The sequence below is a fragment of the Barbatula barbatula genome (genome assembly GCF_947034865.1).
Source record: "Barbatula barbatula genome assembly, chromosome: 2".
NCBI classification, from domain to species: Eukaryota; Metazoa; Chordata; class Actinopteri; order Cypriniformes; family Nemacheilidae; genus Barbatula; species Barbatula barbatula.
In genome coordinates, this window is record NC_136767.1 from 21,334,422 (window position 1) to 21,353,654 (window position 19,233).

At 37.8% G+C, this 19,233-nt stretch overlaps 3 protein-coding genes across 7 annotated transcripts; 1 reads left to right on the forward strand and 2 right to left on the reverse strand.

Moving 5' to 3' along the window:
• Positions 1–112: 112 nt before the first annotated feature.
• On the reverse strand, positions 113–9,873 carry rabl6b (RAB, member RAS oncogene family-like 6b). Of its 2 annotated transcripts, XM_079475306.1 has the most exons (17): positions 9,689–9,873; positions 8,756–9,180; positions 8,404–8,538; positions 7,705–7,752; positions 7,438–7,467; positions 6,061–6,113; positions 5,859–5,950; positions 5,245–5,385; positions 4,868–4,973; positions 4,447–4,550; positions 3,937–4,310; positions 2,841–3,006; positions 2,527–2,721; positions 2,067–2,388; positions 1,806–1,989; positions 1,554–1,609; positions 113–1,448 (listed from the first exon to the last, which is right to left on the reverse strand). In XM_079475306.1, the coding sequence occupies exons 2-17, from the start codon at positions 8,886–8,888 to the stop codon at positions 1,257–1,259; spliced, it is 2,331 nt and encodes a 776-aa protein (XP_079331432.1). In that variant the 5' UTR covers positions 8,889–9,180; positions 9,689–9,873; the 3' UTR covers positions 113–1,256. The 2 variants fall into 2 exon arrangements, with proteins under 2 accessions (XP_079331432.1, XP_079331433.1); XM_079475307.1 differs by lacking the exon at positions 7,438–7,467.
• Positions 9,874–11,375: 1,502 nt separating this feature from the next.
• tcn2 (transcobalamin II) lies at positions 11,376–15,563 on the reverse strand. The gene is made up of 10 exons (XM_079482288.1): positions 15,245–15,563; positions 14,927–14,996; positions 13,522–13,705; positions 13,257–13,423; positions 12,999–13,151; positions 12,711–12,883; positions 12,442–12,616; positions 12,035–12,215; positions 11,778–11,896; positions 11,376–11,695 (listed from the first exon to the last, which is right to left on the reverse strand). Exons 2-10 carry the CDS (start codon positions 14,985–14,987, stop codon positions 11,634–11,636), a joined length of 1,275 nt encoding a protein of 424 aa, XP_079338414.1. The 5' UTR covers positions 14,988–14,996; positions 15,245–15,563; the 3' UTR covers positions 11,376–11,633.
• ccdc117 (coiled-coil domain containing 117) lies at positions 15,559–19,122 on the forward strand. Of its 4 annotated transcripts, none has more exons than XM_079482304.1 (6): positions 15,559–15,692; positions 16,514–16,741; positions 16,833–16,883; positions 16,966–17,235; positions 17,354–17,497; positions 17,751–19,122. In XM_079482304.1, exons 2-6 carry the CDS (start codon positions 16,593–16,595, stop codon positions 17,998–18,000), a joined length of 864 nt encoding a protein of 287 aa, XP_079338430.1. In that variant the 5' UTR covers positions 15,559–15,692; positions 16,514–16,592; the 3' UTR covers positions 18,001–19,122. The 4 variants fall into 4 exon arrangements, with proteins under 4 accessions (XP_079338430.1, XP_079338433.1, XP_079338432.1 ...); XM_079482307.1 differs by having other exon boundaries at positions 16,667–16,741; positions 17,751–19,116; XM_079482306.1 differs by having other exon boundaries at positions 15,565–15,692; positions 16,605–16,741; positions 17,751–19,116.
• Positions 19,123–19,233: the final 111 nt, after the last annotated feature.

The following is a 19,233-nucleotide window of genomic DNA, read 5'->3' on the forward strand; positions in this document are numbered from 1 at the left end:
GAAGTTATCTATAGACCTTGAGGGTCAAGAAATACGCATCTGTTGTTAACATAAGTTTGTGTCTAAATAAAAGTAAACTATATGCACCTCATGGAGTAACAAAACTCAATGTGAATTTATGAAAGCATTTAATAAGCATTTAATCTTTTTTCATTTCGAACATCGGCAGCATCAAAGACTTTACAGAAGCTTTCAGTAAGAGCACAGAATACAACCAAAAATATAAAAATACAGCCACTGAATTTAGGTTTCGAACAATTAAATTTCAACAAAACATAATTTAATTGACAAAGTATTAAATTATTTTAAATAAGGCAGTGACAAATCTTAAATCATACCTCTTTCTGTTATTCATCATCACCATAATCCAATAACAGGACAAAAACAGATGGAGTGCAAAAAAATCAAATTCTACAAACAGAAGTAAAGGTAGGACAAATTTTGCATAACCACACTGCATGTATTGTTCATTAATTTATCTAAGAATAGATTATTGGTCCAGCGTTGCATTTTGAGCGAAGGCTCCTATAAGGCATTTCCTGAATTTAAGACCAATTTATTTGTTGTCGTATCTACTCCTGTTTTGACATAGTACATCCATGTATTCACCAGATCTGCAAGCCTGAACTGTTACATTGCTTAAATATATTAGGGGAAAACCATTACTCCTACCATGAAATACAGTATATTTTTTTTAAACACAGCAAAACTACACAATTGCAATCTTTCAGAACATCTATACATACTAATAAAGCAAAAGAATCTATGAAAACTCTTGTTTTAGAGTGGTAGTGGTTTACTTAGGAAATGCATTCCAAATATCAAAACAATTTGAAAACGCATAAAACCAAGCATGTAGACTTTACGTAAACTGAAGGTTACGATGAAGTGACAAATCGTTTCTATCTGAAAAATACAAAGGCTATATAACATGCAACATGTAAAATGTAGCAGTTTTGCATGGCTTTTCCATTTATTGCAGATTGAGCCCAAAGAATGCGGACTGCCCCTCCCCAACCCACTCCAGGTACGGTTGGAGTGTTTTTGGCAAATGGAAAACCAGTGTGCAACATTTTGGAATCTGACAGTAAATGAATCCAACTGTCATTTATTTCTTGTCATGTCACAGTTTAATGCTGGGCTGACAAATAAAGCATTTGTTGTTTTTCGACAATGCTTGTTTTCGTGTTTTATTACGAGCTTGTGATGTCGATGCACAAATATTTCATTACCAGAGAAGTGTGTATAGTTGAGCATTACAGTTCCTCATAGTCACCATCTTCTCTTTGAGCCGTGCCTTCTTCACCAGCCAGAAAAGATTCAAGATCTTCAGTTTTCTTGCTTCGTGATTTTCTTTTTTTCTTCTCTTTTTCATCTCCAGTTCCTCCTGCCTCGTCTTTCTCTTTTTTCTTGTGTTTGTGTTTCTTCTTGCTGCTCTTTTCATCCTCCTACAATAAAAGATAAACCAAATCAGAAAATAGGACAACAGGATGAATGATTTTAAGAATGATTTTAACTATAATCCAGTAACTAAAATTCTAAGTATAATTCACCTCTTTACTCTTCTTTTTCTTTTTCTTCTTTTCTTTAGGATGTTTGCTTTCTTTTTCTGTAACAAGAAAGACACAAAATAACCTAAACACGTTGGAATATTAAAGCGGTAAGCCAAGAGAAGCGGTGTGCTAAAGTGATAGTGATCTGATTAAATGAACAATCTGGTTCATCGAATCAGAACATAAAGTCCTATAAGCTTTATATTACAACACATTCTTATAGTTTCCTTTTACATTATTCAAGTAACTTGCCATCTTGGTCCTCGCTGCTGTCTCTACTTTTGATTGACCTCTCCTCGATACCGAGGCCAAAGAGGTCTTCATCGTTCTTGCTTTTGAAGGACAACACAGTAGGTTTCAGGGGCTCCGGGATTTTAGCCATTGAGATGTCATCATCAGACAGATTGGGTAGATCATCTCTAACTGGAAAAGAAACCTTAAGCAAACAAGACAAATGGTTATTTAAACTATCCATCTTGTCACATGTTTAAAATGTATCAAGTATAATGTCACCTTAGTCACTTTCTGAACAACTTCTTCCTCGCTCTCAAAATCAGGGTCATCCATGACGAAAGAAAGCATCTGTTTGGCCACCGGTGCATCTTGGTCTGTGTCGGAGGACTCGGCCTGAGCTGACCTCTCCTTCTCTTTTATGTGCTGTGCTTGGGGCTCTGCAGTTCCTCCTGATTCTGATGCCGTTTGCTGTGGTTGAGTAGCGTTTACTGCAATAGGGTTAAGCATAGAAGTCTCTACGTTCTGATTGTTGACCTGGGCCTGGATCAAGGGGTTTACAGATTGCGGTTTATCTTCCAGTAATAATGAATCCAATGCGTCCCTAAATGACCGATCAATATTATTATTGCCATGACAACCAGACTTTGATTCAAGTAACTGTTAGAAGAACTAAGTGCCTCATCTGTTCATTATCATAAATCTGGTAATAACAAAGAGCAGGAATTCCTGCCGTGCTTACAAGTGTTTGTGAGGTTCAAGATCCAAATATTCATCCTGTTCTACAGTAGGTTTTGGACCCTCCTCATCACTGGAGATAGTGATATCCAGGTCTTTATTGGTAACAGATCCTCTGGGCTCCAGTTCTACATCATCTGGGTCCAAATCATCCTGGAACCCAGTGACCATAGGGTTACCCTCTCTTCCTTCACCATCACTGAAATAAACATTGTACAAAGAGTAAATAATAATAAATGAAACTGACCAGGAACAGATGTTTAAAAACACAACCAAATAAAGAATTATAGTTAAAAATGAGAATCCCAATGATCTTGCCTGTCACTGTCTCCAATGCCTGTTGCAGATGGCTGATTATTCATGGCGTGTCTTGTGTTAGAAGGCACACTGTCGTCCAGGAAGCTTTTGTCTAGTCCCTCTTCTGGCACAAAATCATCCACGCTCTGAACAGCAGCAGGAGCGGCTGAAGCTGCTGCTTCGGACTCTATAAAAATCAAAGGAGTGAGACATCACATGATCTGTGGCAAGACATATGCAATGTCATGTACAAAGAATCCATTAATCAGCCTTTACCAGCAATATTTTATACTACAGTTTTTAATATGCATATTTACTTTATTGTCAGTTGTTAATATACTCATCCCGTTAAAGGACCAGTGTATGAAATTTTGTGACATCGAATTCCAACCAATGGCTCATTCCGTCCCTCCCTTTCGAAGTACTACGACGGCTGACATAGAACAAAGACGTCGTCATGTTGTCGCTTCTTTGCCTAAGGAGATAACGTATTTACGAAACGCGCTCTATAGGACAGTTTGTCCGTTTAGGGCTACTGTAGAAGCAACATGTTGAATTCCATGTGAGGGGACCCGCAGTGTATGTAGATAGAAACAGCTCATCCTTAGGTAATGAAACCATAACGCTTCATAACGTCTGTAGTTATGTATGTTATTGTGCATTTCTGTCAATAGATCCTCCCAAAAATGACAAACTGGGACTTAAGTGGGGTTTGGAAGTGATACAACCTCTCTAAACCTCTGGAAATAAGTCTTGTGACTTTCTACTGAACCACAATACACCCTTATGATCTGCACGAGTCCTAATCCGTTCAATTTTTTTCACATCCGTGTGGCTCTGGAAAATCCTCTTAAAGAGTGTGTGTGTGTTAATTCCTCTCAAAGTCCCTCTTGGAATTGACAGTATTGGGTCAATCTTTAAACAGTGAGTCACTGAAACATTTTGAGAGGAAAGTCCTAAAACTGTTAAACCTAATATTTGATATAATAAGTACACTAAGATGTAACCTATAATTTTTTCATTCAGCTTCATCAAGGCAAAAACTCAAGAACATCACACCTTCACCTGAACGACATAAAGAGACGAGCACCAAAAACAACACAGCACAAGAACTCACCTTCGGTGACATCTGAAGGCTCCTGGATAGAAGCTGTGCCAAAGAGCCTTGAAATGAAGCTGCGTTTCTGGGGTTGAGGAGCCGAAGCCTGCACTGGAGCACAAACAGCAGGGCTGGGGTGCGCGGGAGAAGGGGAGGGAGAACAAGCAGGCGCTTGGGTTGAGGGAATAATAGGAGGAGGAGGGGAAGGTGACGGAGACTTCTGGGTCTGGGAAGGAATGGGTGGCTGCTGGGGGCTACAGGGGCTGGAGCTGCTGGTGGAGAATCCACTCTGAGGTACGACGGGAGACTGCGAGCCGGAGGACGGGCTCTGTCCATTGGCAGGGCCGGGGGAGTTGTAGCCTTTACCGCGAGACTCAATCATTTCCAGGAAACTGCAAGTTATAACAGATCATAATAGTCTACACGATGCATACATACACAATGTGGCTTTTGTGAGGGACTGTATAATTGTATTTGCATAGCATGTCAGTGATATCTGCACATGAATGGTATATTTTAAAACCTTACATATCATAGTTCTGATCTTCTGTCTCCTGTTGGACTGTTAGCTCCTCTAGCGTGGCATCAATGTCCAACTGATTGGTCTCTAGTTGCCGAAACAGGGTCTCTCGCTGTAAAGGTTACATCATAATTTAAAATGAAAAACATAAAGACACAAGTTCCCTTTGTTACTCTTTCTTTCAATGAGTAGTGTATAGTAGTGGTAAATAGCCTAAGTTGCCAAGTTAGTGGATGCTGGGTAAGACCACTAATCTCCTTTTTGTTGGGCACATGACACAAACATGGGCTTAAAAACTAACACCAAATCCATGGAGGATGTTAAAATGTTATGTATTTCTTCTAGGACAGGGTTAACTTTTGATTTAAACCACACTGTAGTAAGTGTTTAATATCAGTGATATTTAGAGACTAGAGCATTGACTCTCACCTGAAGCTGTAAGAATGGAATGTTGAAAAATCTGTGCAAATATTTCAAACCAAAGCTGTTCTTCATGGATGATTCTGCATAATGGATGTAGGAGGAGCCAAGGGGCCTACACAATTATGGAGATACAAGAAACCATAAAAACAAACAGCAGCACCATATGCCTGAATTACAAGCTTAAATCTGACAGGTGGGATAATCAAGGTTTTAAATAGATTTTAAATCAGCTAAATCAGATTTAAAAAATCAGCCAATTTCCAGACCAAAGTTAATTCACTGAAACAGCATTCACTATTGGCAATTCATTTTACCACTTTAACATGATGCAATTTAAAACAAAGAGAATTTCACAACACATAGAAACATAGAAAGGACCCAACCTGTCAAGGCCAGAAATGAAGTCACGGATATCATCAGGCAAGACGACTCTGTGTTCTCCCATGTCACGAAAATTACCAAGAACACAAACCGGCACGTGAGTGGGTACCTTAGGCAGCTCCCGCAGAATATAATTGTAAGTCCTACAGAAGCATTAAACAGGGTTATGTTAATATGTATAAATGTGTGTTCTTTGCACATAACTCCATAAACCATGCATACAAAGTAACTTACTTTGAGAAATACACACAGCCAACTATTTTTATTATTATAATGTTTAATAATAATTTGATCTACAAAAAACGATAAAAGACAAGTCAGGCTGCTATATGACAGCTATTGAACAGCTGGCAGTTCTGAGGGAGTAGTCACTAGAAATGGTAGTTGACGAATAAATCGTAAATGTGTCCTATGGTGTCACATAGCAAAATTTACAAAACAAACTGTTTTAATTACATCGTTTATATTATTAACATTCAGTTGTATCATATTTTTATCATCTAAAATAGCATCAGAGAGATTTATCTTTATTTTTCTAAATTTATTAGGACAAATTAGCATATTCGTACCCAGATGCGTCACATGCCAGAATAACTGAGTGTCTCTGTTCACCTACCACTGTTTGGTGATGTCAAACATCAGGATCACACCATTGCAGTTCTTATACACGTCCAGAAACTCAGCATCCAAAGCCATTTCACTCTCTGCCTGTTAAAGGCACAGAGACATTTAAAGGTACATCCTTAAATTCCTGCAAAAATTAAGGCAGCGCCCCACGTAGAATTAAAAAAAGGATATAACAATTTTAATTGATTTACCTCTTGTGGTTCATTCTCCAACTTCAAGGTTTCACCCCTTTTTTTCCCCTTGCCTAAAAAATGGCACATCACAGAATATATTACTGAAAGTAATAAGTAAACATATAGCATCAATTCTGAAATTAGTTTGAAAAAACCTAATGTCATTAACTGTTATCAACAGCCAACAGTTAACTGTTAACAGCCAACAAAGTTTTAACTGCACGCAAGTTTGTGGTGTTTCCTTTCATACAGGAACTGATATAAGCGATACGAGTTCAAGTTCTGTAGTGCCTTTGAACCACACATCATCAGTAGATACGTTGGGCAAGACGCATGTGCAGTTTTATCACACAGCTGGTCAACACAAAATGTTTGCACTCAGATAATATACAGACGTGCTCAAATTTGTTGGTACACTTACAGCTCATTAAAATAATGCTTCATTTCTCCTGAAGAGTGATGCATTTGAAAGCTATTGTATCATCATATATTAGTATCTCATAGAATAAAGCAGAGAAGCTGTGAAAAGAGATGAATTATTGCTTATTCTGCAAAGATATTCTAAAATGGACACATTTGTTGGTACCCCTTAGAAAATATAGTACATAATTGGATTATAGTGATATTTCAAACTAATTAGTTTCTTTAATTATTATCACACATATCGTATCGAATCTTGTAATCAGTCATTCAGCCTATTTAAACGGAGAAAGGTAGTCACTGTGCTGTTTATTATCATCGTGTGCCCCACCAGAGAAAGCAAAGGATAGAATTGTCTGAGGAGCTCAGAAAGAAAATAATGGACAAGCATGGCAAAGCTAAATGCTACAAGACCATCTCCAAGCAGCTTGATGTTCTTGTGACAACAGTTGCAAACATTATTAAGAAGTTTAAGATCCATGGATTTGTAGCCAACCTCCCTGGGCGTGGCCGCAAGAGGAAAATCGACCCCAGATTGAACAGTCCAACAGGATAAATGATCCAAAACACAGGTAAAATCATCCAAGAATGGATAAAAAAAACATTGGACTATTCTGAAGTGGCCTTATCTGAATCCTATTGAACATCTATGGAAAGAGCTGAAACATGCAGTCTGGAGAAGGCACCCATCAAACCTGAGGTTGTGCAACAAATATAAGGTTAAAGGTCCCATCATTTCTGTCCATGACATTTTCATTTGTTTTATTACTTACAATTGAATAAAAAAAATCTAAAGCAAAGTCTGATTTCTATTAAACATGGAATAAACAATGGTGGGAGCCAATTTTTCTGCACTTTCAGAGAAAATTGTGAATTCTTTGTTTATTGTGGAGGGGTACCAACAAATTTGAGCACGTCTGTAACAAACAGACACTAAGTACAAGCCGATAGTCTACAATCTATGGAGTTGCTCACCTACACCTTCAGGAATGGGGATTTTTTGGCCTGGTTGGATAGCAGGTAAGAAAAATACCGTTAATATAAATGATTGGGGAAAATGGAAGTTGAAATGGCTTCATGTGTGACTATTAGAATGAGACGGAGGATATAAATGCAAGATGCAGTATCTGGTTTTGATTAAGTTTTAGAGATATTAGAAACACATAAATCGGTGATGAATTTGATGTTCACATGACATGGAATGTACAGGAAATCAACATAAATGGAGTAGTGAAAACGAACCTTTATCTACCACGTCCCACACCTCCACCTTCACGACATCATCAGTAGCTGAGGAAATATGAAAGACATCAGGGCAGTTCTGCGGAAAGTAATGTCACTTTTTTTACAAAGTTAATCTGGTTTGCTTTGTGGCTTTAGTTATATACATCTGAAATGTACTACATAAATGTAAACAAATACAAATCTTTAATGTCATAGGAACCAATGAGAGAGAATATATAATACTACTGTGTGGATTCAATAGAACAAAGAACAGGCAAAAAGATGTGCTTTCGAATGAGCATAAAAGTGACTTTGAAGCCATTAAATATGTACATGTACAGCCAAGCCTGGTATCAAAGTCAAATCATTAATTACAATGACCATGTTACATCATGTGATTATTAGGTAAAAAGTAATAGATGGATATGAATAGGAAAAACACACATTCTAGAAACCACTATGCCTCTAATCTTATACACTATTTAATGCTATAGATCTACATGTCTAATCAATTCATCTTGTGTTCAGAAGCAGCTCATACACCATCTATTTACCTTGATGCAAATCTATTTTAATGAATGAAGCATGGATAGACAGAAATACAAATACGTGAAGTTAAAGAATCATTTTATTTTTCAAACTTAAGTGCACAGGTGCATTTCTATTATTATGCTATCTTCCCTATAAAATACATTTCCAAGGGAAAACCAGCCTTACTTTTGTAATTCCAGTGGATACTAGTGGCCTGGATTTCCTGAGTGGGGATGTATTCTTCCTGAAACTTCTTGCCCTGGAGCCGATGCCAGAGGGTGCTCTTTCCTGTGTTTCTATCTCCTCTGATGACTATTTTCACTGTAGTGCAGACAGAAAACACGCAACATGTTAGAGCATGTGATAACCTTATCTCTAGCACACAGCACCCAGAGGCACGAATAACAAAGCTTCACAGATTTGTTATGACAAGTTGTGATTAGCTTTCACTAGCTTCATTCCAATTCGTATCTGTTCACCTCAATAGAAGGTTCAATAAAATCAAATGTGTTGCTTTGCAAAAGTATTGGTGACTTACTGTTGTACTGAACTCCTTTGGCGAATCGTCTCTGCAGACTCTGGTTCATGGACTGTAGACCGACAGGAATGTTCTTGTCCTTTACCTGACCAGCTGTCTCAGAGCCAACCAGCTTCTTTAGAGCGGAAAACATCTTTGCCTCTAGATGTGCCTTATAACTATAAATGTTCTAGTGTCGAACAGGCCTCTATGGTGTACTTTCCTCGTCTGTCTGTGGATGGACAGTTTTCTTGCAATGCTCATTAATCATTTTAACATGTTTGTGAGACAAGTAAATCCTCCTTTGGAATAGCATAACATCTTAAAAAATTCTTGATATATCTAGACGTTCATCTCTGGATACTTTGCCACAAAATTGTAGCACTATTGCAGTCCAGCATCACAAAGGTCTTCATTCAAGTGCATGGGGAGATAGTCATCAGCTTCTGCAGCAACAACATACAGGGAAAAAACATGGGTTGATGTCATGGATTGCGTCACATACTGTAAGCACAGCAGCTTAGACGCTGCTATTATGGTTCTTTCATATAATTTCTCTGTCAAATGTTGACACGTTGCCCTGCATTAACTCTGATTTGCAAGGATGCTTGTCGCTTATGCAATAAAACCTAGCGAGCTGTCCACGTACTGTGGAACCCATTTTTGCTGCCAAGTTGGGCAGCTCTGTATGGATTGATTCACAATCTGACATTGCAATTCTATCATTCCAGAAATATTATTTTACGTTTATACTTTCATTACTCATATGCAATATATAATAAAACAGCTTTTATAAAAAAATCAAGAACAAGTGTTTATAGAAAAGCTGCAATGATCTGAGAATCTGATATTTGACAAATGCATCTAACGTTAGCGATACACATACTAGCCTGCTAACACGGAACTGACAAACTGTACAAATTTTGACCTGATTTGTGATGTTATTGTACTTACACCGCAGTTGAAGTCTATAATAGAACTGAACGATTAACGTTAGTTTCAGCGTTTCGGATTTTACATTTCTGCCACACTGTGCAGTGTGTTCATACTAAAGCATTAGCAGCTGTACACATCGTAGTGCTACGCTGTATCGGTGAAGTGCACTGTGACTTGCACACACAGCCTCGAAATTTCAAAGTAAAAGTCACAATACAATCACGCACATAGATTTTTTTTCATTATTTACTCACTCTTATGTCATTCCAAAGTATAATGTAAATCTAAAATAATATTTAGGGTTCGAGCCCGTATTTGTCTGCTTTATTATTCTTCGTTATTATTCTTCCATAAAACTGAATGGGCAGCCCAAACCGTAAGGCCGACAGAGCTGAGACTCGGTCAGATGGTAGTAGTCCTTGTCGCTACTCAGATACAAGGACCCAGCCAAATCGGCCCATAGGTGGCGCTACAGCGATGAAAAGCGCGTTTGCGCTCGTAACCCCTTAACCGTTTGTCGCACACCCAAGTGTTTTATATCATTGTAATCATTGGCTCTAAACTTAAAAAACGTATATCTCCGATTTTCAAATTTTCCCGCTAATTTGCATTTTATGCAAAAATAGATAAATGAACTAGTCCCTGGATTTTTGCCCGATCGGATCGGAACCAAACCAACGCTGTTGAATTCTGTGTGAATGTAAATAATTATCAAAAAAAGTTGAAATTTCGATTCACTGTTGCTAGGGGCGCCAAAACGTCTGAACCGGAAGTGGCATATTTTACTAAAATTGCCATAACTCTTTATTTGAGATACCCCGTTTGAGATATCTTCACAAGTTCAACTTTTAAATTTGCGTGACCATTACAGGGTCCTTTATTATATTCAAGTGAACGGTGTACCTGAAAGCTCACTACTCCTTAACAAATAATCCAATTGACTTGCCATTAAGTAGTTACAATCATACATCTTATTACACTTAACACGCATGCAAAATATGATGGTGATCGGACAAGGGATACGTTTCCTGTCTCACGGGAACTCAGTGTTAGACATATAATGCATTATACATTAAACATTGCTCCATATTTACACATCTATAAATATAGAACATGTCTGGCTGGTTGTAAGATGCTGTTTTGCTAAAATTAACACACACCTTTATTATGTACACCAGTTTAATTGCATGTAAACCCAAATTGTTACTCAGCCAGTCACATGGCAGCAACTCAATGCATTTAGGCATTTAGACGGGATCATTTCTTAAATGGATGTGACCGAATGAACCTGTAAGGATGATTCCCCTGAAGTGTACTATATGTGCATATGTGTGTAATCATGCGTAGTGTCTATGAACCGTTGCTGACCGTATCTATAGTTTTTCAGGCGTTGGGAGTATCGTCCACTTGGGTGTTTTAGGATGAGAGTCCTCGGCCTACTTGATGAAGGCAAAGCTGCTTTAGATGCCTTAAAGTGCTCGAACCCACTAAAAGTTGCAGCTTTAATTCCTTTTGTATTCGACAGAAGACAGAGTCATATATGTGTTTTGAACCACATGAGGAAGAATATGACATATTTCTTTATTATTGGGTTATTCCTCTAAATGGGTATATTTCTTTAGCTAAATGTTTATTTGCTTTGAATTTGGGGTGATGAAGTAGTGTGTAGTTTAAACATTTTATCTTCATGGTGAAAACTAATGCCTTTGCATTGTCAAAATATTTATAATCTTTAATGTTTGTTTATTTTAAATGGTAGTCAACATACTTAAAAATATACAAGTTTGATCTTAAAGATACATTTATGTAAAATCAATACGACCAATACATTACGGTACAAATTTTTGTTCTGTTTCTTCAAACAACAAATTCTGGAAAATTGAGATGGATTAAATTAAAATCAAGGTCCTCCTATGTCCTCGTACTCATTTCTTCCTCCATTCGTCTTCCTTATGCAAAGGTCTCAGTATTCAGTGTTCTTAATGGAGATTTTTTGCTCCGAGTCAATTTTATAGTCTTTGATGGCTGAGGAGAAAACATTGCAGTTAAAGAAAATCAAGACAGTTTGAGATTATACAACCAAGATTCAGTAAAATGTGTTTCTTACCCTGTGTCAGAGAAATGCCATCTGAGGACACGTGCCAGTATCTACGATCACTTTGACGGGCTTGTTCGTCATTCACCACACTGAGAAATGTCCCCCATAAGCTCTCTTCTGTGTTGAAGCTGTAATGAATATCAGAAGAATCTCACAAAGTAAGTTCTGATTTAACACATCAAGCAGATATTTGCTTGGTTTTTGACAATATATTTCAAATGAAACATTAGATTAAGTATCATTATAAATAGCTAATCCAAACTCACATGAATCCTCTTTGCTTTTCTTGGAGAAGGCTGAGGGCTTGAAAAAGTGAAGAGCCCACGGGTACATGAATTGAATAGACAGATGCTTCACCACTTGATTTTATGACTTCCACCTGTAGAGAAACTCTTCCATGATCTTTGAGAACTTCTGCATCACTGTCAGCATCCAAAACAAGAGTGTCTAAAAGAGGGACATGAAACCCAGAAACACAAACTTATAGTATTAGGAATTAGCTATGTATGACTAAGTCATTTTTTTAAACACAGTTAAACTCACAGATTTTATTTTCCATATATATTTTGTAATAACTGTGCTGTGTTTTACTTAAAATGTTCTTAACTGTAATTTCACAGTTAAACATTGAAACATTTTATTATGAAGCTGTAAGTGGATGTGCTGTACGCACCATCCTCGTTGCGACATTCTTTGTTCTTCAGTTGGAGGTAAGATTGCTTCTGTAGGGCAGGCAGGACCTGGGAGATGGCCATGGTGTTATGGTAGGTTCCCTTTCTAGCATCTACCTTTAAAGCCTCCAAGGAAGGGCCAAACTCATCCATCTGACTACCCATAGCCAACAAGGCCTTGAAACAGACAAACCCGAGAACTTTTATTCTTGTGATAAAATTATTAATAGTTACTGCATTACGTTATGTGTACAAATAACGTTTATTTTACCTGTACTGCAGGTCCAGTGCTGAACTCATTGCCCATGTGGCCATCAGCTCTTTTAGAGTCAAGAAGCCTTTGCTTAATGGTGGCAAGGGCCCTGTCCAGCTCATCTACATCTTTAACAGAAGTTCCCTCATCTTCTAGACATTGGAGGGCCATGCCTGCCATAGCATGCGAGTCTGAGGAGGTGACAGAGGAGGTCATATTCAAATGTACAGTGTGATTTGTCTTTAATTGTCTTGATTTTGGACAACTTGGAACATATCCACAGCAAAAAGAAGACATTAAGCTTACCCACACATAAGGACTCTCCATGTTTAATCTGTCCATTTTCCACGGCATGGATGAGCTTGTGGCTCACATGGGCATTTACTCTAATGCCACTCACACACAAAGCCAGAATGCCTAGAGAATACTGATAGTAGCTGGTCTTTGGTCGGTGACTGACTGCGGAAAAGAAAAAAACAGCACATTTAGAAATATCACTTAAGTTTTTGTTGAATCCTACTCCATTTACACACCTCGATCATCTACAAAGCCATGTGTTCTTACATGCAATGTTCTGTTTCTCCTCCTCCATCTCTCTCTTGAGGTGAATAAGCACGGGTTCCCTCTCATTGCCAGTGAGATACAGGCTTTGGAGATCATAGCAGGAAGACCTCAAAGCCAAAATGTACAGGGCAAGACGGCCAACCGCCAACTCTTTGTTTTGGAGAGATCTTTTTAAAGTACACAAACAAAAATGAAAACTATCTTTTGACCACTTCATCAATCTTCAGAAGACCGAGAAGCACGGGGATTGTGAGCTGTTTCATACTTCTCAATATCATCATGAAGCTCCGTCTTAAGGCGGTTGAGATGTTTACTCTCTTTAGCTAGGTTATGGTGTGTTGAGAGCCTCAGGGCGATGTGCACACTGGGATTGGGTAGGTTCTCTTGCATGGCCACAGAACGCAGTAGCTGCTTATTGAGAGACAGGTGGAGTTCATCATGATCCGATGCTGAGAAATGAAACAGACACGTATATACAAACACAAATGAAATATTACTGATTTTAAGCATTGTCAACTAGGAACATTGTCTTGGACCCTGTAAAAAGTGGGAGTTGACTTATTTCCTTGTTGAAAATATACATACTACAGTGTATACAAAGTGTGTATGAGCCTATATTTGACTACGCTTTTCTCTAATAGTGCACAAGCGCGAGCTGGGACTGCTGGGATTTGTAGTGCATAAGTTTTTAAGTCTTTAGCCGGAAGTGCATAACAGTAAACAAACAGGCTGTTTGGAATGAGACCGAAATGTTTAAGTAAAAACATATTATTATTGTTATCTATATAACTATAGAGATTGTTAATCGACGTCACACAGCATTGAATGTTGCGTCTTCTTGGGAGGATGGCTGCTAGTGTGTTCAATCCAGTGTTTAGTTTTCTTGTTTGATTAGGAAATATAACTATGGTAGGTCGGTCTTGCTGTGTTAAAAACTGAAATGGCATTACGCAGAGTCGGTCAAGAAAATGCCATGGTTGTTTCACTTTTCAATTTGTCCATATATCAAACAAAATAAGTAATGGTACATATCAAAACAATAATAGCAGTTGAGTATTATCCTCCCAAGATGGCGGTGTCACTGCAACAGGCAACATAGGGCGTCACGTCATCTTCACAATCTCTATTGTCCTTAATATCACTGACCTGTTCGAAACTACATGAAAGAGAAATAATTTTGGTAATGTAAATCAGTGGCATTGCACAGTCTCACCAATGTGTCACAGTGACATTTAGCTGCCTATGCAATCCATAAAAAGGGTTAGTTGTCTCAAAACTGTCAGTGTGCAAAGAGAGGGCAAAGAACAGAAGGAAAAGAGTAATCTCTCCGCAAAATCTCTGCTGACAGGACAAATGGAAATGACCCAATAAGCATAAAAGGGTTGGGAAACAGTTTACTGAAGAGCATCGTTTTTATTATATATAAAAGAGGGGTACACACAAGAACAGCCTTTGACAACATTATCAGTGTTTAAAATCCCGCCACAGTATTTTTGGAAGGGGGCTACAATTGAAAATGGATTAAAGTATTGAGCAAGGATTACTCCAGAAAATGTCAAAACAACCATGACAAAAGACAAATAATAAATAAATACTAATTAAAACACAAAAACATGCAGAATTAAAAAAGTACATTTCTTAAATAAATTATTTGTCATACTAAGTCTTACCACAATGCTTGAAAGCAGTCAGCGACAGCAGCGCACTCACAAAGACGAGAGTCCCCTTCATTCCTTTGATCTGAAGTTGAAACAACACATAAAAACTAGTTGTAAGGCACATTATAATGTACTACAAAGTAGCAAACAAGAAATAAAAATGTATATTATATCAGGCTGACGTTCATCTGTAAAGAATACAATTTCAAAATCATACTTATATTTTTTGTTAGTTGGCAGTAGCTTTAAAAGACGTTAAAAGAATTATGTTGGTACGTTTTCTGTTTCAACATAAAGTTAACAAACACGTGTAACCAAACAGTCTCTTACCTTTCCAGAGGCTTCCAGAACAAAGTTATGCTGCTAAAATGAACAAGCGACTTTTACTACAAGAGGAGGGGTTTACGGTTATAGATAAGCATCCCGAGGTCAGTGAACTAGCTAGTTAATTATCTACAGAGAATGTTATTTTTACAGTATATTGTCAATGTGAGCGTTAAACCTTAATTGTCCTCACGTTTGGATTTAATTAATTTTTAATTCTGGCAAAAAAACCGCCCAAACAGTGCTTGCGTTTGTTTACTGTTGTTGTAATGCACTTCCGGTTAAAGAACTACAAAACTTCTGGACTACATATCCCAGCAGTCCCTGCTCGGGCTTGTGGGCCGTTCTAAAAAAGCGTCGTAGAATTCAGGCTCATACAACTTCTAATTCCAACTATCTTTAGGCATTTTTCCACATGCAGAACTGACTTTCATCTTTTAAGAAGGCGTTTGAGGTAAGCTCTTGTCTTCCTCGTGGAAGAACAGACGGGCTGTTGTTTTGTATGTGTTTTGGGGTGTGTGGCTTAAGGATATTTCAAGCTGCAGCGAGCAGTCAATGCCTTTATGGCTAGTTATATTAGGGCACCGCAGGTAAAGCTATTAGAAAGGTTGACTGAAGTCAGCAGAACCGACTCGCATCGTCATGTCATGTCATGGTCTACAGTGAGGGAAACACACACATTTACTAGCGACGAGCTAACGCACAGCACCACACAAACACTAGCAGCACTTAGCAGTTTGACAGCTTTCCTCTAGCATTTGATTATTCAGCTAGATCAGCAAAGCATTTGCTAAGAGTGCTAAAGTAAACAAGCATTTTAAATAGTGAAGTGATCTACTTTGCTCATTCTAAAGTAATTCTATTATCACATAAAATAAAAACACAAACTCATCTGCACAACCTTTTTCTTATGTGCAACGCAGGGAAGTTACATCGTAACTTAAGTGCATATTTAAACATTTCTGAAAATTGAAATGATATTAAATAGAGGCTAAAACTAAACGCCAACTAGAAATGTTGCATTCTAAATAAACTAAAGTAAGTTTAAGTTGGGGCACTTAAATAATACAATAAAAATAAATAAAAACTTTTCTTAGTTAAAATGGACATAGAAAGAAATTAAATCTTAATAGCAATAGAACAAAGATCAAACGCACATAACAAAAAAATGCAAAACAATAAACTCAAATTAAGAAGAAAAAAATAAAAGCAAATTCAAAACAAAATAAGGTAACTCTTTAAAACCATTGATAGATTGATTTGTCTGTTTTGCAGATTTTATATCAATCCAAACAGCTCTGCTGCAGTTGTCATTTCACCCTGATGTATTTTTTCACCACTCATCTTTGGTCACATGGTGATGCAGAGCCACATGTCAGCAAGCAGGGAGCTGGAGTTCATAATGTTTTCTCATCACGCACTCTTTAGTAACCCTAACTTGGACACAATTAGTGGGCCGACCAAAGGCTCACATCATTTAACCAGTGGATCTATGCCAAATGCGTAAGTGTCAGCTTTTATGCAGCCATATGACTCAAATGGACTTATTGAGCATGCAAAATGTTTCATTTTTTATCTTTGCTTTTAAACTTAGAAGCTGGGAGAGAAGATGTATGAGGAAGCAGAGAAGAAGGACGGACGACGGGTGAGCACATTCCTCACAGATGGATCTTCTGATGGATTTGCTATGTGTTATGTCGTATTTTTCATGAGCTCTTTCTCCACAGAAGCTACTGTCCAAAAAGGCAAAAGTTGATGGGAGAGGAAGGAGCAGATGTGGCAGAGCATCCAAGTTCTAAAGTGAGACGGGGATGGTCTGTGGATGTCACCAGTCCGTCATCAGAGACCGGCTTAGTTCAGCTACAGACCAGACCCAACGATGAACAGATGGGTCTGCCTTTTACAGCCTCTCTTTCTCCACTAGTCAGAGTTCATCCAGGGGGATCAGGCATGGAGGTAGAGACGGCTCAAAAAAGACTGCAGGAAATAGAAGAGAGGTGAGAACTATTACAAAAATACACACATGCATCCAAATGTATGTATGTAATCACTAACAACAGTGCTGTAATTTACATGTTTGATGGCAGTTTTCTTAATACCGAATGTGTGTTTTAGGATAACTTTGGAAGATGACAGTGATGAGGAGTTGGATGTAGAACCAGCCCAACGCAGACCAGTTCTGGTGATGTCTGACAGTTTGAGAGAGGGGCTACAAAGGGGGATTGGCGACATTCTTCCCCATACAGTAGCACAGTCAATGTAAGTGTATTCATTTACTACTACTAAATACTGTAACTGTTTTTCTGTAGTAGTCTAATCCTTGTATTTCTATACCTTGATACAGGTCAAACATAATAAAGAAATCTGCTTGAGAAATCTGTTCGTGTCCTGTAATTACGCAAATTTGTGATGTAATTGTGTCAAACAGGATTGCCTGGAGATTGACAGCTTCTACTAACAGCACTGAGCTCATTGTAAAAAAATCCACACTCTTTTTCCCTCATGTCTGTAGGAACCACTCTTGTATGGAACTGGTGCTATGGCGCCCCCCAGAGGACCCTCTCACCCAGAGGCTGAAGAACACTCTACAAAAACAGCAGCGCAAGCAGCTGTCAGTAAACAGACAGACACCTATACCAACTGTCAGCAGCCCCCTCAGCCCCCTGCCTGTGTATTTCACAGCAACCAATGAGCAAACCTTCACCCCTCCGTTCAGCAGCCCTTCATCCCTCAGCTCTGGAGAAGAAGACATGGAGTTATAGAGGGAAATCTGCAATTAGTTCATCTGACAAAGTTAACACAGGGCTTTGATGAGATTTGCTTGTGCCACGTTTGTTTGTTTCAACCGACACCTTGGCCATTGGAGATCAATTTATTGTGGTTGGGACAATACTTGCACTATTTACATGAGAAGTATCCTGTTTGAACCTGGTCAGTGATGTTTTTCTTCGTGTGGTACATTGGTTGAACATACGGTCGTAGTTTTATATTCATTGCACAGAATTCCAGTCTTCTGTTTGCTAGCACTATGTCATTCATGTCTGAACTCTTGAGACGTTAGTATCTCTCTATACAGTTTATACTATTGCAGTGGATTAGTATTAAAAACAGATTCAGATTGATTGATTTATTATAGACTGCCATATAATTTTCATGTATTGCTTTGTGAACGAACAGGCAAAACCTATGATTCATTTTTTTCTTATTCATGTTGATGGCCATATTGTTTTGCAAATCATAACAGAATATTTGGTAAGTGTCTGTTCAAGTTGATTAATGTCAATTTTTGTATTGTCTGAGAGCAAGGAGAGGTTGTTATAGGGACTGAATGTAATGTGAAATAGCTGTTATCTTTACAGCTGGTTTAACACAAGAACCCAGTTCATGTGATTTCAGCTATCTGCAAATTCTCACAATCTATACCCTTAAAAGACCAAAAATGTCACAACATATTGTTGGAGATAAGATGAAGCATGCACCTTTTAATCAAGCTATTGTTTTTTGGTTATCATTATCTGGTTATGTTTAACTAGTTAAAGAATAAATGGCACATATAACCTGATCATTAGAAATGGCTCTTATTGGCCAAACAGTAAAATAAGATGAAAATGCACTTGGCCTGTGGTTAAAATATGTTTTGAAGCTATTGCTATATTTGTTTGACCTTTTTTGTGGTTTATACATTTTGACTAAAGTCGAAATAAAGATATGTAAATAATTTTGATTGTACCACCTAATGACAGACAGAGTTTGTTTTTAAATAAAACCAGTTTTGCTTTATTTTCAATTTATTTCTGCATATTGAGAAACAATGATTACGTAAATAGTTCTGATATAAATTGGCACTGATTATGGAAGTTACAATTAAAATGATTAGTGCTTCTAAAAAGTCTAAGAGTCAATGATGTGTTATCAAACACACCTTGCGAAGTATACAATGCGTAAATGACAAGTTGTAAACTTTCAACTACATAAATTAATTTATTTAAGATTAT